The sequence below is a fragment of the Hyaena hyaena genome, unplaced genomic scaffold (genome assembly GCF_003009895.1).
Source record: "Hyaena hyaena isolate Hyena2069 unplaced genomic scaffold, ASM300989v1 scaffold_487, whole genome shotgun sequence".
Classification (NCBI taxonomy): Eukaryota; Metazoa; Chordata; class Mammalia; order Carnivora; family Hyaenidae; genus Hyaena; species Hyaena hyaena.
Window position 1 is genome coordinate 907,216 of NW_024081118.1, and position 24,570 is coordinate 931,785.

The 24,570-nt window shown below is 43.2% G+C and overlaps 1 protein-coding gene across 1 annotated transcript in view; it reads right to left on the minus strand.

Moving 5' to 3' along the window:
• LOC120246756 overlaps positions 1–10,526 on the minus strand; it is a 619,236-nt gene extending 608,710 nt beyond the window's left edge. The window contains exon 1 of the mRNA XM_039254381.1: positions 9,961–10,526. Coding sequence (XP_039110312.1) covers positions 9,961–10,526 — 566 coding nt within the window. The remainder of the gene's footprint in view (positions 1–9,960) is intronic.
• Positions 10,527–24,570: the final 14,044 nt, after the last annotated feature.

Sequence of the window (24,570 nt, forward strand, 5' to 3'; positions counted from 1 at the left end):
AATCACATGATCTGATTACAGAACAAAGGAGAAGTAGGAGCCATTTACCTGGAAGAAAACCACGTGGCATTGTGGAAAGGCCACAGGTTTCAAAGACAGGGAGGAGCCCCAATGTCAGCCATAGCAATGCGTGACACTTTGGGGTCCCCGAGAAGCAGATTCTGAAATCGGAACAGGAGTGCACACAGCTTCTCTGGCAGGTCCAGGGAACACTGGTGACACAGTGACGAAGCAGAAATGGAGGAGGAAGAGGGGACAGCAGAGAAAAGAGGGAATAACTAAACCAGCTTGCATAGTGGGTGGCTAGAGACTAATCCCTAAGGACGGCTCTGGGTAATGGTGCAGAACATGTACCTCGGCTTATCCCACACACAAAGGAGCATGCTGGCGCCTTTCGTGAGAGCCCCCTGGGCACTTCGAACTGACATCTTGCTTTGGGAGTGAGAAGTCTGTAAAACATACGTGCAGATGTTTGCAGTTGAGAAGAAAGAGCACCATGACAGTCCCGGGCATCAAGGGTATGGCCCTGAAGGCATCCTGCCAGGGCAGCCTCATTTACTGAGCTTCTCCATTGATGACAGAAAGGAGAGGATTGTAAACGGAAACAAGAAGAAATAGAATTTTTGAATAGACTAATAACCAGAAAAGAAATTGAATCAGTAATCAAAAATCTCCCAACAAATAAAAGTCCTGAGCCAGGTGGCTTCCCAGGGGAATTCTACCAGATGTTTAAAGAAGACTTATGGGGCGCCTGGGTGGCTCAGTCGGTTAAGCGTCCGACTTTCGCTTAGGTCATGATCTCGCAGTTCGTGCGTTCGGGCCCCGCGTCGGGCTCTGTGCTGACTGCCAGCTCGGAGCCTGGAGCCTGTTTCAGTCTGTGACTCCCTCTCTCTCTGACCCTCCCCTGCTCACGCTGTCTCTCTCTCTCTCTCTCCTAGAAATAAATAAAAAAAAAAAAAAACATTAAAAAAAAATAAATAAAGAAGACTTATTACCTACTCTTCTCAAAGTGTTCCAAAAATGGTACAAATGGAAGGAAAAGCTTCTAAGTTCATTCTATGAGGCCACATTACCTTGATTCCCAAACCAGACAAAGGCCCCACTAAATAGGAGAATTGCAGGCCAATATCCCTGATGAACTTAGACGTAAAAATTCTCAACAAGGTACTAGAAAATCAAATTCAACAGTACATTAAAAGAGTTACTCACCATGATGTGAGGTTTATTGCTGGGCTGCAGGCTGGTTCAATATTCACAAATTAATCAACATGATACACCACATTACTAAAAGAAAGGATAAAAAGCATACGATCCTGTCCATAGATGCAGAAAAGGCATCTGACAAAATAAAGCATCCATTCTTGATAACACTCTCAACAAAGTAGGGATAGATGGGACACACATGAACATCATATAAGCCACATATGAAAGACCCACAGCTAATACAATCCGTAATAGGGAAAAACTGAGGGCCTCTCCCATAATAAGACAAGGATGCCCACTCTCACCATTACTATTTACTATAATATAATTCTGGAAACCAGCAATCAGAAAAGAAGAAATAAATAAAGGGCATACAAATCAGTAGGGAGAAGTCAAAGTTTCACTATTTTTGGATGACATGATACTCTATGTAGAAAATCCAAAACTCCACCAAAAAAACTGCTAGAACTAATACATGAATTGAGCAAAATCTCAGGATATAAAATCGATGTACATATACACCAAGAATAAAGCAGCAGAAAAAGAAATCAAGGAATTGATCCCATTTGCCATTGCACCAAAAATAAGATATCTACAGATAAACCTAACCAAAGAGGTAAAAGATCTGTACTCTGAAAACTATGGAACACTTATGAAAGAAGTTCAAGATGACACAAAGAAATGGAAAAGCATTCCATGCTCATAGATTGCAAGAACAAATATTGTTAAAATGTCTATACTGTCCAAACCATCTACACATGCACTGCAATCCCTATCAAAATAGCACAAGCACTCTTCACACAGCCAGAACAAACAATCCTAAAATTTATATGAAAACAGAAAAGACCCCAACTAGCCAAAACAATCCTGAAAAAGAAATATAAAACTGGAGGCATCACAATTCTGGATTTCAAGCTATACGATGAAGCTGCAGTTATCAAGTTAGTATACTACCGGCACAAAAACAGACACTCATATCAATGGAACAGAACAGAACCCAGAAATAAACCTACAACTATACCATCAACTCATCTTTGAAAAAGCAGGAAAGAGTATCCAATGGAAAAAAGATAGCCTCTTCAACAAGTGATGTTGGGAAAACTCGACAGTGACCTGCAAGAGAATGAAACTGGACCACTTGTTTGTACCATACACAAGAAATAAATTCCAAACGGATTAAAGACCTAAATGTGAGACAGGAAGCCATCAAAACCCTAGACAGGAACATAGGCAGCAACCTTTGACCTCAGCCAGAGCAACTTCTTACTAGAAACACTGCTGAAGGCAAGGCAAACAGAAGCAAACATGAAGTACTGGGACTTCATCAAAGCAAAACCTGTGCAATGAAGGAAATAATCAACAAAACTAAAAGGCAGCCTTTCGGAATGGGAGAAGATATTTGCAAATAACATATCTGATGAAAGGTGAGTATTCAAAATTTTAAAGAACTTACCAAACCCAAAAAAACAAACAACCCAGTTAAGAATTGCGCAGAAGAAGGGCACCTGGGTGGCTAACTGGTTAAGCATCTGACTCTTGATTTTGGTTCAGGTCATGATCTCACAGTTCATGAGTTCAAGGATGCATCAGGTCCTGTGCTAAAAGTGTGAAGCCTGCTTGGGATTCCCTCTTTCTCTCTCTCTGTCCCTCTCCCCTACAAAATAAATAAAGAACTTAAAATATTTATTAAAAAAAAGAAACGTGCAACAGATATGAATAGACACTTTTCCAAAGACATCCAGATGGCTGACAGACACATGCTCAACATTACTCATCATCAGGGAAATGCAAATAAAAACCACAATGAGATACTACCTCACACCTGTCCAAATGGCTGACATTAACAACTCTGGAAACAAAGATATCGTTGGCAAGGATGCAGAGAAAGGAGAACTCTCTGGCACTGTTGGTGAGAGGGCAAACTGGTGCAGCCATGCTGGAAAACCGTATGAAGCTTCCTCAAAAAGGTAAAAACAGAACTACCCCATGACCCAGCAAAAGCACTACTAGGAATTTATCCAGAGAATACAGGGGCGCCAGTTCATAGGGGCACATGCGCCCCAGTGTTTACAGCAACATTATCAACAATAGCCAAACTATGGGGTTTGTCCACAGACACGCTATCCCTCAACTGAGAAGATGTGGTAAATATACAATGAAATATTAGCCATCAAAAAAATGAAATCTTGCCATTTTCAGCGACATAGATGGAGCTAGATAGTATTATGGTAAATGAAATCAGTGAAAGACACTTTCATATGATTTCACTCATATGTGCAATTTAAGAAACAAAACAGATGAATATATGGGAAAGGGGCAGGGAGATAGGGAAACAAACCACAAGAGACTCCATGGAAAGAGAACAATCTGAGGGTTGATGTGGGGGGCAGGGGGGTTGATGGGCTAAATGGGTGATGGGCATTTAGGAGGACATTTGCTACGACGAGCATCGAGTGCACTGGATGTTGTATGTAAGTGATGAATCACTAAATTCTATTTCTGAAACCAATAGTGCATTGTACCTTAACTAAAATATAAATTAAAGTAAAAAAAAAAAAAAAAGAAATGATGGGATCTTCCTCTGTCATTACTGTGATAATTCAGAGACGCACAGGAAACACCCCACTCAGTGTTGCCCACACCCCTGGCCTGGCCACCAACGCCCGCTCCATAGGCCGTCCAGCCCCCGCACACCTGCTCAACACATCAGAGCAGCCCTAGATTAAATCACCATTCAGTCATTTCCCTCAAGCAATGCACAAACCATTTCAATTTAAAAACTAAAAATACACACATACTTTTAAATCAAACATTAGGAGGGGTTTTTTGTACACTAATTATAAAGTATTTGCATTTGTTCCTATAAAAGGGTTCATTTTCATTTATTAATCTAGCCCTTCATATCATGCACATCAGACCAAATTATTTGCCTTTTTTTTTTTTTTTTGGTGTTTTCATTTGACAGTTTCTTTTCCCCAAACTTTCTATTGCTCCCATTTCTCCAATAAGATGAATAGTTTAGGTAAGTCAGAAATGTACCAGATGTCCTAATTTTCATAAAAACTACTACTTGCTATCCAGATGAATAAAGTCCAGATTACTATCTCCTCACCTGTGCTGTGGGTTTTTTCTCATGGACATCGCTACCTGTGCACCAACATGGGGCAATGAAGAAATGTAACAATACTAAAACAGGGACAACATTAAAGTGAGCAAAAGCTGGAAGATGCACTGACCCCTAGTCCCACTAGGAGGGTGCCTTTTCAGCTTTGGAAAATGTTCAGAAAGACAGCTGAGTCTAGTTCCAAACTTCAGAGAAATCCCATTTAAGTGTTGAATAAAATTAACACTCTTTGATTTACAATGAAAACTTCATTGCTTTATCCTATTCCATAAATATTTTCAATGTTAGCTATGGGATTTTAAAATATTATTGTGTATTACCAATAGATAGAGTTCAATAATATTACTGTCATTGGTATGAATAATATTTTAATAGGAAAAAGAAGAATTCTGAAGAGGAAATCAATAGGGTCAAAAAGCACAGCAACTGCAACCTGCATTAAAGAACAGAGTATATAAGTGTTTTGATTCTTAGCAAGAGAGATCACATCTATAAGGAAAAACACAAATACACCGAGAAGCTCTCTTTGGCTCCCTATTATCTTGCAGCATTCAAGATTCACAAACATCTGTCATAGTAAGTAACCAGAGATAAATGGCAACAGACGGCTTGGTCTTCCAGTCTTTTGAATCCCAACATATTTACCTTTAAGAGTGTTAAGTAAAAAGTAAACAAGAATAGCTTAATGTCTTGTCATTTGTTCTAATAAAGAATTTGCAATCACAATTAGGACTCCTGTCAATTACCTTTGCTAAGTTAAAGTCGATTACCTATCAGGGCTCACCTTGGGTGAGTCATGAGGGTTCCCTGACAAACCTTACCAACAAAACTGGTCTGTTACAAAGAGCTGGCACTGAACCAAGAACTCAGTTGGCAAGGAAAAGCCCCAGACTCAGCAGAAAATGAGTTGGGGAAAATCTACACCAAGAAGAGTTTTGAATAGGAGCTTTTTATGAACGCCAGCATTTTAGTTTTAATTTTGTCAAAGATCCAAGAATATATTCTGAGGATTACTGCCTTTACTGAGGTTACTTTATGAACCTATGTGAGGAAAAATAGGCAAATTTAGCTCTGAAGGTTTAACTGAAGTCACTTTCAGTTTATTTCTTTGCATAGAGAACCATTATTAATTGAAGCAGGTAGAAAACAAACAGAAAAAAGTAAAGTGATCTAGTGACATGGGAAGTCAACTTATGATACTAATCATTTATTTTGAATTACCTTGTTAGAAAAATATCTTTAAAATGTAGACTCCTTGGGTAAAATGAGCAAATCAGAGAACTCTAGATGCTGGCGAGGATGTGGAGACACGGGCACCCTCCTACACTGTTGGTGGGAATATAAACTGGTGCAGCCCCTCTGGAAAACAGTGTGGAGGTTCCTCAAAAAATTAACAAGAGAACTCCCCTAGGACCCAGCAGTAGCACTGCTAGGAATTTACCCAAGGGATACAGAAATGCTGATGCATAGGGGCACATGGACCCCAATGTTCATAGCAGCACTCTCAACAGTAGCCAAAACATGGAAAGAGCCTAAGTGTCCATCAACGGACGAATGGATCAAGAAGATGTGGTTTATCTATACCATGGAATACTACATGGCAATGAGAAAGCATGAAATCTGGCCACGTGTGGCAACATGGATGGACCTTGAGGGTGTTATGCTGAGCGAAATAAGTCAGGCAGAGAAGGATATCCTATGTTTTCACTCATACGTAGATCTTGAGAAACTTAACAGAAGACCATGGAGGAGGGGAAGGGGAAAAATAGTTACAAACAGAGAGGGAGGGAGGCAAACCATAAGAGACTCTTCAACACAGAGAACAAACAGGGTGGATGGGGGGTGGGGGAGGGGAAGGGGGTGATGGGTGTGGAGGAGGGCACTTGTGGGGATGAACACTAGGTGTTATATGTAAGCAATGAACCACAGGAACCTGAAACCCAAAACCAAGAGCTCACTGTAAACACTGTATGTTAGCTAATTTGACAATAAATTATATTTAAAAAATAAAAATGCACTGGCCATTTATCTATAATAATCCATAGCATATTGCTGTGTTTGACTCAGTTATATACATTTTTAAGAGAAACAAATAGTAGGTACAGGTGAAACCCCACTGAGTTTTTCCCAAACTGTATTCATCACCACGTTTCCTAAAAGTAACTGCCCGTCTCTGTTTGTCACTTACTTCTTCCGTAAACTCCTATACAGGGTGACCTGTGTTTTGTGACATTACCTAAGTGACCTCACTTCATGCATCCTTCAGCAATTCCAATTTTTTCCACTTTATATTTTTATGTTTCTCCATCTGACACATGAGGCACGAATCTACACATTTTTCTGTATTTGTCCATCATCTTGGGGAACATTCCAGTTGCTTCCAGTGTTTGACAACCGGCAACAACGGCGATGTGGACGTCCACATACACGTTACCTCTTGGACACGGGTCAGAACCTCCCAGCCCGTGGCCTGATCCTCCACAGGCCCGACATGACCGTCTCCCCTACCCTGCAGGTGAGCAGCAGGACCCAGCGCCCAGCCAGCTGGCTTCTCCTTAATTTCTGCCAATGCAAGGATGTGGCGAAAAATCTGAAAGGGGGCAAGAGGCGGCGGCGGCGGGAAGGGACCCCTTCCTGCTCTGAGAGACCTGCATCTCTCCGCGGTGGAGGCTGCAAGCAGGACCTGGTCACTGACCCCTTCCCCTCCCCCGGCTGCCGGTTCATCACCCCACCCCCCACCCACCAGCACGCTCAGAGCACAGTGAGGCCATAACCTCTACCATAAATCTGCAAGGCAAACCTGTCCCACTGGATGGAAGTCACTCCACAGATGCAGATACACAGGGCACGGGTCCCTTCCTTACTAGTCGCTGCAGTTCTCAATGTTGGGCCTTATTAAGGAATAAGTAAATTATCTGGTGAAGGGAATACTCGAGATGGAGAATTATAGGCTTCAGTAAAATGAATGAGCGGAAAATTCAATACATCAATTTATGTAAATTTCTTTTTCTATTCATTGCCTGAGTGCTAATGAAATGCAACAATGAGTATTTTTATTTATTTATGTACTTCATAAATAAATACTTTCACACCCCTTGAAAGTATTTCGGAATGTTTGCAATATGACAAGTACATTATTTAAAATGGTGAAGAACATTTTCTGCATGTTGATACTTCAAAAGGACTTCACATCAAGAAATGTGTGTTATTAGCTTTGTAATGGAAAGAATCAGAATTAAATTATTATTTAAGAAAACTGATTGCTGGACCAAAGAGTGCTATTTAATTTTCTTGAAAAGCAGGCCAATAATGGAACATGAAGTTTCAAGATGAGTAGACTTAAATAAGAAACAAAATGTCCTGTAAAAAATTAACACTTACAATAGATTTGTTATGACTTTCTCACTATACAGCTGCCAAAGGCTGAGCTGATGCCCGGTGCACAAGTGTGTACAGTTCAGCATGTCCCCGTTCCCGGCAGGGACAGAGTGCAAGGCTTACACTGCCACTAGCTGCTCAACAGAGGTCCAAGGAGGCTGACACGGCCTCACCAGAGCATGAAGCTGCTAAGAGGTCTGGACCCTGGGTGGGGGATGAGGGCGTGAATTTCCCAGCAGAAGACCCCCGTTGTGCTACCTTGCACTCTGGGCCTTCAGCATCTCACACGAACGCGTCTGTTCACAGTTCTGTAACGCGCCCACGGTCCTGTCTGGGGTCCGCCTCGGTTTCTGAGGTCTCTTCCTTACAGGCACAGGTCGTTGACACGGAGGGTTGGGTGACGGTGCACTGAGACTGGGCGGGCAGGGGTGAGGGGTGGGAGAGGAGAAAACCTCACTGGGGAGCGTGCTCAGCCAGGTCAGTCCTCTACTGGTGGGTGAAGGTGGGCCTGGATGAGCGTCTATTCCCCGAGGCGCTGCTCACAGTGACAGGTCAAAGCACATCTACTCACGGCGTCAAATTACAGATGTGGAAGCGGTGAAAATTAAACATGTGCCCAGTCTGTCCTTCGTTACAAACATCTGCTCTTCGAGGACATCTGCTCCGCGGGAACAGCAAGAGGAAGGGTGAAAGCACCAGAGAGGAGGACGTGCCCGGGGTTGAGGGTCCTGGGGTCCCACTCCAGGCCTCCCACTTCCCGGGCCGGCCTCCCCCATCTGAACACGAGCAGCCCGGGGCAGGGTCCCTCAGGTCTCTCTGCTCTGACCGGAGGGCGCTGTCCGCACCTAGGGGCGCGTGGGGCCCAGGATCAGAGCTGGCGCACACAGGTGTGACAGAACGCACACATTTTATACTCTGGCCGGGAAAGGATGTGTAACGGCCACACAGTAAAAATCGGGCTGCAAGAGGCGAGCAACCACGGGGCGTCCGGACCTGGCCACGTTTTTCTATCCACCTCACCGACCCTGATGACTTTTTAGTTAAGTTCCCAACTTCCTTTCTAGTCAGCACAGGGGAAGAAACAGAGAGGCCTAATGCTTTATTTAAACCCTAATCGACCTAATGCAAGATGGTATTTGGATTTTCCCTTATCACAGATCCTTTCTTTCAGTAAAAACTCATAAATTTTGGAAAAAAATATTTCAGTGGTTATTTATTTCACATTAGATCCTAATACCCTAAGCTTAACATTTTATATGATTTACGAATGTAACCAAATGATGTGAGAAAATGAATAAGAGATTGATGGTTTGGAAATTTCAATGCTAAAACAGTTTCAGTGAAACAGACTCTCCTGAAAATCTCACTTATACAGACTGAAAAGCAGAGACTCATGAGAAGAGATTATACTCAAATTGAGGTTTTAATAGGAAATCATTACTATCCTTCAAATTAACTTACAAAATGTGTTTCTGAAATGCTTTTCATGCTCTTTAGATTTCATTACTATAATCTTTCTTTGCTAATTAATGATTGCAAATTCTTCCGTGTGATTAGCAGTTCTTTTTAGAAACTTCCGGCTGACTAGAGCGCTTCTGGGAACACGGCTCTGGCGTTCTGACCAGACACAAACGCCAGGGGAAAAACGGACAAGGCCGCACGACCACAGGGCTGGACGATCACCCACCGGCGCTTCAGGGGCGGTGTCCCCGGCAACAGGGACGTGTAACAGTGACCTAACACCTAAACTTAGTTCCTCAGGGTGACCGGCTACGTGTGAAGAGGGATCATGAAGCTGAGCTCACGATGACAGTTAAGAACGTTCTGCACAGAAACGCCTTTCGCGTAACAGGAAACAGTTTGCTAATAAGCCGTCACGTATCCATCCCAGTTGATCAGCCTGATCCCCCTCGTTTCATCAAGATGTTTCTTGAAATAGGAAACTTCACATTTAGATCCTTGTGAGGAAAAGAATGAACGGAGTTTTGAAGGAAAGGCAGAACCTGTCTCAGACGTGCTCAGGTCTAGGGAGTCGATGCAGCACGTTCCGCGCTGCGGGAGGGACAGGGTCTCGAGACCCGAGGGCCCTGTGGTTAGGGCCGTCACGGGGCAGTGTCGCGGCCCGTGTCACTCCCATCACCTCTGCTGCACCCAGATAACTGACGTCACAGCGGGGTACGGACGAACGGACGCGGCGGTCGCAGGACGCGTGTCCACAGCAGCGCCGGCCGAGCGCCTTCCGCGCGTCCACTTACCTGCTCTCCGCGCCAGGCCGGAGGCTCCCCGACGCCGGGAACGGGTCCGACACACGGCCTGAAACAGAGACGGTTTGAGAACAGTTACGCGGATAAACACTTGAACCAAATGGGCTGCAGACACTGTGAACGATACCAAACGAGCCCCAGCGCACAACCCCCACCGACGCCTGGACGCGGGCGGTCGGCCGGCCCCGCACACCGGCAAAGCCAGGGACCCCGGGGCGGAGGCCGGCCAGTCCCCTGCGGGAGTGCCCGCTGCAAGTGCGGGAGCGGAAACTCCTCTTCACCCCGATTCTCAACACAGAAGTTTTCTGACACGTGCTGTTCTGCCTGAGGCGGGAACCCTCTCTGTGTCCCCGGGGAGCACACGCGGGGTCCGGGGACGCGGGGCCGCTCCCGGAGGTGCGGGCCCCCCACGCGTGCACGCGCTCCAGGGGGAGCACACGCGGGGTCCGGGGACGCGGGGCCGCTCCCGGAGGTGCGGGCCCCCCACTCGTGCACGCGCTCCAGCTGTGACCACCGCCGGCTACTGCAGATGTACTCGTCCCTGTACCAGGCTCCATGCAGCCAAGCCTCAGAATATGGGCAGTGAGTTTTTTAAAGCAACTACACATTAAAAGTAATCCCCGGGGTGCAAGAGCAGCTCAGTCGGTTGAGTCTCCAACTCTTGATTTCGGTGCAGGCCATGGCCCCTGGTCCCATCCAGAGACCGCATGTCAGGCTCCACGCTGGGTGTGGAGGCTGCTAGGGATTCTCTCTCCCTCCCTCTCTCCGCCTCCCCTACGCACATGTGCATAGTCTCTACACTTTTCTCTAAAATTAAAAAAATTTTTAATTTAAAAAAATAATAAAAAATAATTCCCAGTCGTGCAAACGAAAGCATATAAGAGTTTACGTTTCTTTTTGTCCTAAAGTGAGTTTTTTGGTCAGTCCACATTATGAACTGAAAATAATAAAGGTCTAAACACTATAAAGTTAAAAGGTTCTGAAACATATAGGCCACTACTGGAAACAGAAATCTATACTAACAAGTATTATTTACCATTACTATATAAAACTTACTAATTTAAAATTTATTTTATTTATATTTTATGTATTTATAATATACTGGTACAACATAACTCTTACAGTAATGGTACTAACGTAATTTAAAAGTAAATACGGGGCGCCTGGGGGGCTCAGTCCGACTTCAGCTCAGGTCATGATCTCACGGTTCGTGGGTTCGAGCCCTGCGTCGGGCTCTGTGCTTGACAGCTCAGAACCTGGAGCCTGTCTTCCAATTCTGTCTCTCTCTCTCTCTCTCACCCTCCCCTGCTCACGCTATCTCTCTCAAAAATAAATAAAACATTAAAAATTTTTTTTAAAAAGATGACGTTCCCACAATTTTCTCATCTATGTCTCGTTCACTTGCATTGCTATGTGATGTGTGTGCATATCGACAGATTTTTTCTTTTGTTCTATTTCCATTCTTTTTATTACACTCAGTACTGCTATGAACATTTTTGCATATTTCCAGTCCATAAATATGAAAGTAAATTTAACGTATATTTTTTTAACTGTGATTTATTTTTTTTTTTGGGGGGGGGGGGCACATGCACAAGCAGGGGAGAGGCAGGGAGAGAGAAGCCCAAGCAGGCTCTGCCATCAGGACAAAGCTCGATCTCACAAGGCGTGAGACCATGACCTGAGCCGAAATCAAGAGTTGGGCGCTTAACCGACTGAGCCACCCACGCACTCCTTTAAAGTTTATTTCTAATAAAGGAATGACCAGGAAGTGTTTTGCAAATTAATTAGGCAAAGCTCCCCACTGACTAAGAAAGTGAGGTGTCTTAGTTGTGCTGAGTGGTTTTTCATAATGGTCTTAATCTCATTTCTCTCAGGAGCAATGAAGTTTAGTATCCTTTCCTTTAGGTCTCATTGTTATACCATAAGAAGTTTATAGAAACTTCTTAACTTTTAACTCTTTTATCAGTAATTATTCCTAATATTGTTTTCTTGTTTCTTTCTCTCCCCACCTGACTTGCTTCATTTTAACAAAGTTTTATTTTTTTCTTATAGAACATTAATTTCAATTTCACAGATTTCCATCTTTAAGTTTATCATCCTGTTCAAGATTCTTTGGGTTTATTATGCTAGGTTATTCTGGTAAAAATGACTTGACAGCACAAAAAAAGACACATTTTACGACATTTATATGAAACGTCTAGAACAGGTGAATCAATGTAGACAGAAAGTACACGGGTGGCTGCCAGAGGCGGGAGGCAAGAGAGGATGGAAAGAAACCGGCCAGCAGGACAAGTACAGGGTTTTTTCTGGAATAATGGAAACAATGAGAACCGGTTAGCGGAGGAGTCTCACAACGTGATGGAGCCAGTGAACTCTGCACTTTAAAAGGACTATATTCAGGGGTACCTGGGTGGCTCAGTACTTATAGATTTCACCTCAGAGCTACATACTTACAAAAGCAACTTCCAGGCATAAATGTGTCTAAAAATAAGCCCCAAATGAAAAGAACATCAAAGTATATTAACTTTGAGATTTGGAAAGTAACAAATAATCAAACCAAATTACTTTTCTCAATTTATAGATGAGGCATCTATATCACATTACTGGTAGAGCCAAAGTCTGTAAAATCTTATGCAATACACATCCTGTGACATCAAATTTTTTTTTCTTTCTCTGAATGTCTAAGTTAAGATTGGGAAGATATTTTCCCATGATAATTACAAACACTTAAAATGTTGACTTTGGATAGAAAGAGAAAACAGTAACTACTGAGATAAATCTATTACTACACTGTAGATTACATATGCACACATGCAAGTATATACACAGATATAAATCTGTTAGTATTTATATATTAATATTATATATTAGTACACTGCAGATCACATATGCACGCACACATATACACATATATACACAGATAAATAAATCTGTTAGTACACTGTAGATTACATGGACACATATGTATATATACAGATATAAATCTGTTAGTACACTGCAGATTACACATGTGTGTATGCACATATATACAGAGATATAAATCTGTTAGTACACTGTAGATTACATATGGATGCATGCACATATATACACAGATATAAGTCTGTTAGTACACTGCAGATTACATATGCACACACATATATACACAGATATAAATCTGTTAGTACACTGTAGATTACATATGCATGCACACACATATTTACACAGATATAAATCAGTACCCTGCAGATCACGTATGCATGTATGCACATATGAACACAGAATAAATCTGTTAGTACATTGCAGATTACATATGCACACATGCACATATACATACAGATATAAATAAACACATGACAGATGAGAAAAAAGATAATACATAGATACATTTCAACAACCTGATTATCGAAGATTTTAAGAGTAAACTCAAAACTGATCATTATTTGTTTATGGTGGTCTGTGAATGAGAGAGGCAGTTTATGAACTACTAACAGAAACTATGATCAACAGGCAATATTTATAGAAAATGCACCTCAACGGAAGCATGGGTTCTTCGGGTCACCAATGATTAAGTGTTCTAAGCCTCAATTTTGCTTTATTGTTTCCTAGGAAAGGAGTCAGACATCCATTATCCACTGATGCTCCAGAAGGTTAAAAAGTAACGGTAAGTGAAGTTAGCAATTTAATAGGAAAATAAACATGTAACTTCTGTATTTGTATAGCCCCTGAAGTAAACAATTTCATATTTTTAAAATATATTTTAAGATTTTTTTTTAAGTAATCTCTACACCCAGTGTGGGGCTTGAATTCACAACCCTGAGATCAAGTGTCACATGCCCCACCAACTGAGCCAGCCATGTGCCTTCAGCATATTTTTCAAATAACACTGTGAGGGGCGCCTGGGTGGCTCAGTTCGTTAAGCCTCTGACTTTAGCTCAGGTCCTGATCTTGGGGTCTGTGAGTCAGAGCCCCCGATAGGCTCTGTGCTCACAGCTCAGGGCCCGGAGACTGCTTCAGGTTCTGTGTGCCTCTCTCTGCCCCTCTCCAGCTTACACTCTTTCTCTCAAAAATAGACAGACATTAAAAAACAATTTTTTTAAATAACACTGTGATCTAGGCAGGGGAAATGTTGGAATTCCCATTATGAGGCAGAGGAGGGACACTACGATTCACATACTCAGTAGTGAATGGAAGAACCAGATTTCAATGGAGACCTGCTCTTTCTGGGTGTAAGTAATTCTGCCGTCAAACTACACCAACTCAGGAAAATTACCTTAGACACAACAAGACCAGGCCTGACACATCTAAATAATTCTGTCAAGAACTATTTACGGTTATGGCTTCCATCTTGACAAAGGATCCCGTCTGCCAGAGTTACATCCAGGAGAAGCAGAAAGCATCACCCTCAAACCTTAACACCATGAGGCTTCACCAGCACGGAATAGTACCAAGAATTTGTTTCTGAGCCAATAATGTAGGAAACCAAACAGTTAGTGGCTGGAGTTTGGTTGAGACAAACAATCCAAAGCACTGGTTTTCTAAAAATAAGGCCTCCTTAGATGAAGTGGGGACAGACAACCTGGACAAGTTGTTCACACACATTCTAAACCAGTTTGACACGGTCTTTTCCAGTTTAGAATCAATACCAGTAAACTGATTACATCCATAATAATTAGTAAATGCACCCCCTTGGGGCGCCTGGGTGGCTCAGTCGGTTAAGCGTCCGACTTTCGCTTAGGTCATGATCTCGCGGTTCGTGGGTTCGAGCCCCGCGTCGGGCCCTGTGCTGACTGCCAGCTCGGAGCCTGGAGCCTGTTTCAGTCTGTGACTCCCTCTCTCTCTGACCCTCCCCTGCTCACACTGTCTCTCTCTCTCCTAGAAATAAATAAAACATTAAAAAAATTAAAAAAAAAAATGCACCCCCTTCACTCTTCAAATGTCCTAATATGTATGATAGCAATGCCTCATTTTGAAGTTAAAAACAAATGTTTCTACATCTGATTTTCTAGGTGTGCACACATGTTCTACAGAAAACTGGCAGAGCTACGTACGGGTCAGTAAGTGGGCCCCAGTCTCGTCCTTTTCTCTCAAGGTCACATATCACAAAACTGAGAAAACTGAGATGGCGTGAACAAAGGTGTTCCTCTTAGCATCCCTCCAATATGAGCGAAAGAAAACCCGGTATAAACTGGCTAAAACTAAAAGGCTTTTATTGGTGGTGGTGCTCGTCATCGGGGTCAAACTCCTCCTCCCGCAACTGACTTGACTGCCTTTGGTCTGAGCCTCATTCTCACAAAGGACATCCGCTTATCAGGCTCTGGTCACAGAACAGCTGCAGCAGCTCCTAACCTCCAATCGCAGCTTCGCATCTGGTGACAATGAGAAAGCTTCTCTCTTCCAACCAGTGAAGCCTGAGCCTCAGCCCAAGATCCCAATAAGCCTCAAGGTGGAAACGCGTGTCTGGAACCACCACTGTAGCAAGGAGGGAGAGTGAGTCATGGACTCACTGTTGGGATGGGGGTGGGGGGAGATCCAGCCCACTCGTCCACACAGGCTCAAAGTAGAAAAGAGGCGATGCCCCTGGGGCACTCTGACAGACAGGAGGAAGGGGTGAGAGACAACAAAAAAATTGCTCAAGCAGTTTTGAGCGCAACTTGGAAACTAAGTAACAGAAGTTTGATCAGGATGGAAGGGAAATCACGTCAAGGACGCTCACAGTCTATCAACAGGACATTGTAAATAATTCAGAACTGCTACAGTGTGATCGTAAATAAAAGAAATAAAACCAACTTCCTGAGAGCCGGATGCAGAGGCAGCGACGAGTAGAGATTTAGAGAGAGATTCTCAGACGCCCACTGAGAGGGCGGCCCACAAATCAGCCACCGTCACCACTGAGGAAATCAAACGTCCATCGGGGACCCAAACTATATGCCTCTTCTGCCACTTCAAGTCATCCCTCAGCTTCTTAATGCTGTGCTCATCTTATTTTCCACTTTTCTTCCTCTGCGTGTTTCATTATGAAGTTTCCATTGCTGTATCTTCAAACTCCCTAATCTTGTCTTCTACAATGTCTCGTCTGTGAATCCCACGTATTCCGCCTAGAAATTAATTGTGGGTCATTTTTTTCTTTTGTGTCTACACTTTACGTATTCCATCTTTCCCATAGTTCCTTGAACAGAGTCTACAGTCATCATAGTGCCCAATCTTTGTCTACTAATGCTACCCTCTCATTCCTCGGTCAGTGCTGGTGATTTTTCTCGCTTAGAGGAGTTATTTTCCTGCTTCTCTGCTACCTGGTAGTGATGTCTGGATGTCAAACATAGGAGTCTGCTGTGCTGCATCAGAAGTTACCACAAACTCAGCAACGCAGGGTGTGTTGCTCGCCCTGGAAGGTACCACAGCCTTGTATTCAGGCATCTAACAGGGCGTAAGGCACACTCGATAATCAGCGTTCGAGCGCCTGACCCACGTAGAGGTGTCCCTCCTGATAAATATCATGACAGGACACACACAGCACAACCTCAGCTTGGCTGGATCCAGTTCATACGCGCAAATACACCCAACCTTGTAAAGCGCTTATAACTCGGTGTCCTTGCTGAGACCAAGCGGTAGGAGTGCATGTTATAAAAATAAAGCAAAAAATTCTACCTAATCCTTTGCCCCTCTTAAAACTAAAATTTAAGGGGTTAGCTTTTTCATTCTTTGGAAGTCTTTCAACGCTTTGTAAACTGTATTTTTCAGTCTGACACACACACTGAGTTTGCTGTTACTAAGCAGTGTGACCCTATTGACAAATGGAAGTTTTTCTCTACCTTTCTTCCCCAAGTTTTCTTTACAAGTAGAAAGGTCACTCGATACAAATTTTAAGATCCTCGCGCACCACAGCACTCCCTAGAGAAATGTAACTCTCACAAGTAGGAAGAAAAATACTTACTGATCCCAAGACTCAAGCACACACACAGATGCTGATAAAGCTCTCTCTGCCTCCAGTCTAGCGTTTCGCTCTTTCCCATCCCCCTTTCATTTGGGCTCCAGGTACTCAGTCTAGAAAACACACCAGGACTTTTTCCATGAGCAGAAGGTGGTTTCACCCAACAAGCTCTGTGGGATTCAATGCTTATGCTTAGAAAAAAATTCCTTATGCAGGAGAATCATCATTTTATTGCCTATGCACCATGCCCCATGCACAGGCTAAGCATCGCGGGGGGGGTGACTGCATTTTGTTCAGACAGAGACTCTATTAAGTTGGTGCCGATTTCAGGTCCAAAGGGTTACATAACATCTGCAGGGCAAATGGAAAACACAGAATAGAACTGGAATTCAAACTCTCCACCTTGGCTTCACGTCAACTGCTTCAACCCTATATTATACTGACTCCTTTCCCGGAGTCACGGTAGCTAAGTCACAAGAAAGGACCAGGGATACGATCTATCCCTTGGGTAACAGCCCTCAGGAGCCTAACCGGGGGTGATGGTGCCAGGAAGGCGGGAACCCCGCAGGCAGCGCCCCAGGCCTCCCTTCGCCTGGTACCACTCATGTCCGCTGCTGTGCTGAGCTGATGAGGACTTCCTCTAGAGGACTGCAGTCGTGAAGTCCACCATCAGAAAAGAGGAAACACAACAAAGATGTTCTAGACATGAATCTAACAACGTCCCTGAAAACTAAATCAATGTAAAAAGTGATCTAATGCTAGGATGCATTCAATTAGATACAGATGTCAACGAAAAACATTATGAGTATTTACTCTTACACTGCATGAAGACCCAACTTTGAAGGAAAACTATATGCTTATCTCCTTTACATTTTCTCTGTGAATAAAAGTATAATTCCGGGGGCACCTGAGGGGCTCAGTTGGTTGAGCGTCCGACTTCGGCTCAGGTCATGATCTCACGGCTTGTGGGTTCGGGCCCTGCGTCAGGCTCTGTGATGATGGCTCAGAGCCTGGAACCGGTTTCGGACTCTGTGTCTCCCTCTCTCTCTGACCCTCCCCTGCTCATGCTGTTTCTGTCTCAGAAATAAACTTAAAAAAAAATTAAAATTAAATTTTTAAAAAAGTTAATTCTGGACATCAAGAAACATCATTAAAACAGATGTGCTTAACTGTGTTAAGGCCAAATAAAATAAGCGTACCTGAAGGCTGTGCACTTAACAAGGAGACTCTATAAGAACACGTGTGGTGCTGAGAAGATGACACAGCAAAGTGAGCGCACCTTTCAGGTGCCTCAACGCCAAGGCTGTCGCTAAGCATACTGCATGATTTTATCACAAACCAAGGACAAACGATTCTTTTTCGGTATTGCGAAGAAAGTAAGAAGAGTAAAATTACCACTCTTGTATTTTTTGCTATGCAATTTTCCCTCCTTAATACAAATCACATGAAAACCGTTACTCTAGCTCTATAAAATGCTGATATTGATGGGGTCAGACATCTCTCCCAGACTTTTTTGTAATATGCAAGTGACAAGAGCCTAATGCTCAGAATCTGTACAATGAAGGTATATAATCAAAACAAATCTAATCGGAGGGGTACACACTGGACCTGGAACCCCACAGCGGCAGATGACGTGAGTTTGTCAAGGCCTGGCTTCACTATCTGCTAGAGGTGTGACTCAGGCTACATAAGTTCCCTCACGGGGCTCTGGGAGGAGGAGAAGCTCCCTCGGTGTCGTACGGCGCCGGCATTCCACGCTCCTGACTGTCTGGGGCTTGTGTCATTAACTCTGTTCGTCAGGTCCCCAAGTCTATGTGCTGTGACCTATTTCCCAAGTACGCCGTGCTCTCAGCAAACAGGACTGTAACTGTGGAATCTGTATGGAAGTCAGACCTGTGAAACAGCCACTTCGCTGTGGCTCTATCATGCGGTCGATTAACCACCCTCACTGGTGGAACAGTAGTGAGGCTGTTGGCACCTCCACCTTCAGGCAGGAAGCAAGCCTGCCCCCACGTTACTAAGCAAAGCAATCAGGAGACCTCTCTGTTTACACAAGACCCACATTCATGAGCATAGAGTACTCGAAAACGAAAAGTTTAATTAAACTTGGCATTTATGATCTCACAGCTGTTCCTTTTCGTATCCTATAAAGTGACTTGATTTTGAGACCAGGAGTATAGGGGTCGGCAATATAGTTCTGGAACGAAGATCTTATCTGACTACAGAGGAATTACAAGCTTGGTCAGCTTCCCTAAGGCACAGCTCAAGGCTCAGGTAATAATTTGGGGGTAAGGGAAGACAGGAATTCAATTTGGTTAGATCTAGGTTAACAGAGTGAAATTATTTGCATATGTCATAATAAAAGCAGGTAAACTATTAGCATACCACAGGAACAAGAGGAAAAGTAACTGCAAAATTACCAGGTGTGGCCCAGCATCTCAGAGGCTTTGCAGTGGTCCTGAGGCTGAGTGGGGCCCTGGCTAAGCACGTTCCCGCTTTCCGCCAGTGCCTGAGCTGGCCACCGGGGCCCTGGCGGGCGGGCTGGCCAGAGTAAGACACATATTCAGGAGCCCCCAGGCCAACACAAAACTGGGGGCAGCACAGAATCACAGTTAAAAGACATTTTATATGAAATTTCCAAAAAGAGTCAAAGGAAGTTAATCCCATTTACCCAGAAGAAGCAAGAAAACCAAAGGGACTACCTGAACGACATCAAGGAACCTTCCAAATCTGCGTTCCTAAGCTGTCGGTGACTGTGCTAAATAAGAGACGCCCTTGGGGCGCGTGGGTGGCTCAGTGGGCAGACTTCAGCTCAGCTCCTGATCTCACCCTCCAGGAGTTCAAACCCCGCGTCGGGCTCTGTGCCGACAGCTTGAAGCCTGGAGCTGCTTCAGATTCTGTGTCTCCCTCTCTCTCTCTGCCCCTCCATCACTTGCACTCTTTCTCTCTCAAACATGAACATTAAAAAAAAAATTAAGGGGAAAAAAAAGAAAAGCCCTGAATTACAGTGTGAAAATGTGGAGTAAAAAAAGGCATTGAGTAATTGTTCCTAGGTTCATGGTTAAGGCCTATTAAATGGCTAATGAAACATTTACTGAATCAACCACGTGCATAATAAAGAAAAAGAGATGAGGGTGGCTTAGTCGGTTAAGCGTCCGACTTTCACTTAGGTCATGATCTCGCGGTTCGTGGGTTCGAGCCCCGCGTCGGGCTCTGTGCTGACTGCCAGCTCAGAGCCTGGAGCCTGTTTCGTAGTCTGTGTCTCCCTCTCTCTCTGACTCCCCTGCTCACGCTGTCTCTCTCTCTCTCTCTCCTAGAAATAAATAAAAAAATAAAAAAAAAAAAAAAAGAAAAAGAGATGAAAAGTAGTACAGAAAAATGTTTAAAAAGTTATTTTGCAGGAATGGAAATGGAATTTTTTTTTCCGTATTTTCCAAAATTTCAAACTTTCTACACCAAGAGTTTGTAATACAAAAACAGACTTTGTATCTCAAGCCATATATGAGCTAATTTCCCAAATAAAGGGGAGAATGCGGGACCTGAAAAAATAAAAGCTTTTCTAGGATTATGCATGGTGTTAGGATGAAAAATAATTGTTAAGTGAAAAAGAACTCTGAGAATAAATCAGGCAGAATGATACTTGGGAGTTTTCTCTGGACTCCAAAGCATCTAAAAACTTCCAATTTTATTCCTGAATTTTTGAATCTGGAAAAGGCATACTTCATAATAATTTACTGAAGACACACCGTGTGCTCTTCACTATCCCAAGCACTCGGCTTTATTAATATCTCTTAACCTATAGAGGAAGGTAGGAACTGGTACCTGGTGTAAAGCTGTAAACACCTAGATGCGAAGAGGTTAAATTTGCCCGAGGCCACACAGCCAATAAGCTGCGATATGAAGGTTCAAGCCCATAATTCTGAACACGTCTCCATTTTTCAAGGAGAGAGTCATGTTTTATCTATCAAGACAAGCTTGTCCGTTGAGAGGCCTAGTTTCAGTTTCAACAATTTGTCAATTCTCTGTGCTCTGTTTTGAATAATGCACACAATGTCCAAATATGATTTTCTTCTGCAATTCAAAAATTCATCTAAGTAGTTGATGAGAGACCCCAAGCAGTTTTATTCTGGGTTCTAAGCTGTAATTTTCAAGTTTTATAGGGGTATTTAACTTCAAAGACTTCCAAAGAAGATCACTGCGGTCTAATAAAATCTTGGTGGTACCCTTCAAGTCCTTTGCAGCAACTCTTTGAAACTGAATTCAATTTCTTTATGCTTCTACAATCAAAATCACTATTCAACTTTTTATTTTCTATTATGTGAGTGCACTGAGTTTCAGAAGTACTACTTTATCAGTGTACTTTTCTGAGACTTTTGAAATTTTGTTCACTCATGGAGACTATTTTGGGAAATGTCTAAAAAGTCACTATTGAGACATCAAGAAAACAAGGTCAATTAATTCATTTTCTAAACTCGGTAATCAGAATCATCTATCGATTCATTAAGTGACAAGACCAAAGTTACAGACTTGAACTTCTTGTACTGTAAAGAACTTCTTAAACTGTGATGTATTTACGTTGGATGCAGATTTCCATCGGATCTGTGAGGAGTAGAAGTCTCAGGATGAGACAGACCCAGGATCAAATCTCAGTTTATAAACCAAGTGACCTTAGACACATTTCCCTATTTGTAGAACCGCATTCAAAGCCTTATTTATTATGTACTAACTGAGCTAATACATTTAAAGTGATTAGCTAGCTAACTGCTTAACAGGTAAACACGATCAAAGGTCACCCTCTTTGTCGTTATTACTGTCCTTATGCTGAAAGACTGATATCCCGTGTATATTTTTTCACATGAAATGGCACTCAATAAAGGTTTCAGAGTAAAACTGCTGTGTAACCCCCACTTTCATGCCTTCCTTCCACATCTACTCAAGGACTTCAAAGTATGGCAGCTTTCTCGGGGCCCAGAATATCATTTGTACTTGAGACAATGAACGTGTTTTGAACCCTGGGGAAATGGTCTTCCAGGCTGGGAAAGAAGAGGAAGGAAAAGAGTGCCCTGCTCCTCGGTCTGGAGGACAAACCCTCCCGCCGCTTCCCGAACGTCAAAGTTTCCCGGGGAAAACCTCAGAGCCCTAAAGCTAAACGTAGCAAACACTTAGTATCAACAGAACAGCAAGCGGAGCGGCCCCAGAGGCCTGCAGATGGGCAGCTCATGAGAGACAGCAGATCCCAGACTGCAGACAAAACCAGCAAACAAGGAAACATCCACACACACAGAGAGAAGGAAATGTACAACTACCCCTTGAGTGGGATTCAGGAGTAAGTGTGTAATGTAACGAACTAAAAACTGAGTGTCAGACTCTACGTGGTACATATATACACACATGCATATGCATATATATCTCACTGTCAGTTACGGTTTATAAACAGTTATTGTTTATTGTTTAACACAATCTTATCAAATAGAAAATTGGCTTCTAGCTTTTAGATTTAGATTTTTCTTTTTTAAGTAATCTCTATACCTAACACGAGGTTCAAACTCTCAAAACCCTGAGATCAAGAGTCGCACGCTCTATGTCTGAGCCAGCCAGGCTCCCCTGGCTTCTAGCTTTTAAATGAAGAAAACAAGCTTCATAAAAATGAAATGCGTTGGACAGTCTCCTAAGTGACAAGTATGAAAACTAGCATTTAAATTTCATCTCTGAGGCTCCCGACCATCGTCATCAATGGAATATAACAACAATGAATAAGCAGCCGGGATATTTACTGGAGGGTCCCGAAACGTTCCTAAGAAGGACAGAGAAAGTTAGTTTACACTGTAGAGAACCAAACCAAGGCAAAAACTGCTCCTCTAATCACAGGCCAGCAGTCCCAGCCATGGTGGCTGTCAGCCCGCAGATCCAACAGGCGTCAGCACGCCAAATATTCCACATAACCTCTTTCCCATTTTACTGGGCAAAAATGAAATCAGTAGATAACACAACCTAACTACCCACTTAATTTCTTTACAGTAACATGATGCCCTTTAAAGCAACTTGCAGGAGAAAATAAAAATAGAAACAATAACAAAATAAAAACAATTGAGGGAAAAATGAATTATACTGTATAAATCATCAGGCATGACTGTCCCAGATAAAACAATGGAACGGGCACATTCTAGCATGTATTTGTAGATGACGGGGATGCGACAGCTCCAAAGCCAGAAAAATATAAATGAGCCTTACCGACAACTGAAACGCCACAACTGGCTTGCTGTCCATGAACAATTCTAAACCCAACTCCCACTGTTTAAAAAAAAAGAAAAAAAGGTCGGCTCTCCCTTCAATTTGCATGCTGACTGCATCCTTGAAAACTCTAGTGTATATAAAGCAGTTAGGTTTTAGGCTTAGGCAACAGTGATAAAATTCCTCACCTTGACGTCTATCTGAATTTCAAAATTCAGCAGGTCACGTGGAGGTTCTTTTTGCATGAAATTGTCTCAAGAATTGCAGGAAGTCTAGTGCCCTTGCAAACACTCCCTGTACCTCTACCGCCCCCACGAGGGCCAGACGCACCCCTCATAATCTTCACAACCAAAAAGTCACCTATAGGTCTCCAAATGACCATCCAAGGAATGGAAACGGTTTATTGTACTTCAGAGAACAACTGACACACCCTCTAGACAATCTGATTAGCCTGGGGTTTCAATGATCACTAATTGAGTAGGCAATAGACTCTGGACCCATATGGCCCTCAATTCAAATCCTGGCCCTGGAGCTCACTGCCTGAGGCCTGGGGGCCAGCTGTTGAGCCTCTCTGGACCCAAGTTTCCTCACTGAGAAATGAGAATAAGGCCACCATCTCACAGAATTTTTATAATGATTAAATAAACTAACACAAGATACACTGATGGGTACAGCACCCACCACACGATGACCACTCGCTAAGTCAGGACTATTGCTGTTACTTGATCATCCCAATATTAACCGTCCCAACATTTAACAATAAACTACAGGAAACAACTTTGGTTAGCACGCAGGGGTGAGCTGGGTGCAGAGTGTGGGCTGCTTCTAGAGCTGGACTGGGTGTGGGGTCCACAGGGGAGCTGGGTGGAGGGTATGGGCTCCTTCTGCAGCTGGACTGGGTGTGGGGTCCAGCATGAAGCAGGGGAACCTGAGGCACAGTAGTAAGATCATTAATTTAGGTTAAGAAGTTACAATAAATCAACATTGTCCATATCCCATATCTTTTTTTTTAATGTTTATTTTTTGAGAGAGACAGACAGAATCTGAAGCAGGCTCCAGACTCCACACTGTCAGCACAGAGCCAGAGACCTGGCTCAAACTCCAGAACTTGAGAGCATGACCTGAGCTGAAGTTAGACGCCTAACCACCTGGGCACCCCTATATCCCATAGGACTCCTGGCTGGCTCATTCATTTGGGTGTCCGACTCTCGATTTCAGCTCAGGTCATGATCTCAGTTAATCCCCCGCACAGAGCCAGCTTAGGATTCAGGATTCTTCTCTCTCCACTCTCTTTGCCCCTCCCCTACTTGTACTTGGTGTCTCTCTTGCTAACATGTCCCCTTCTCTTGGAGAAGAAAAATTAGTTTGATAATGCAGCTGCAGTTTTATCATTTTCATGATTTTTCTTGAACTCAAACAATTTGATAGGGGATCAGAATACATTCTAAAGGAGAGAGTTATTT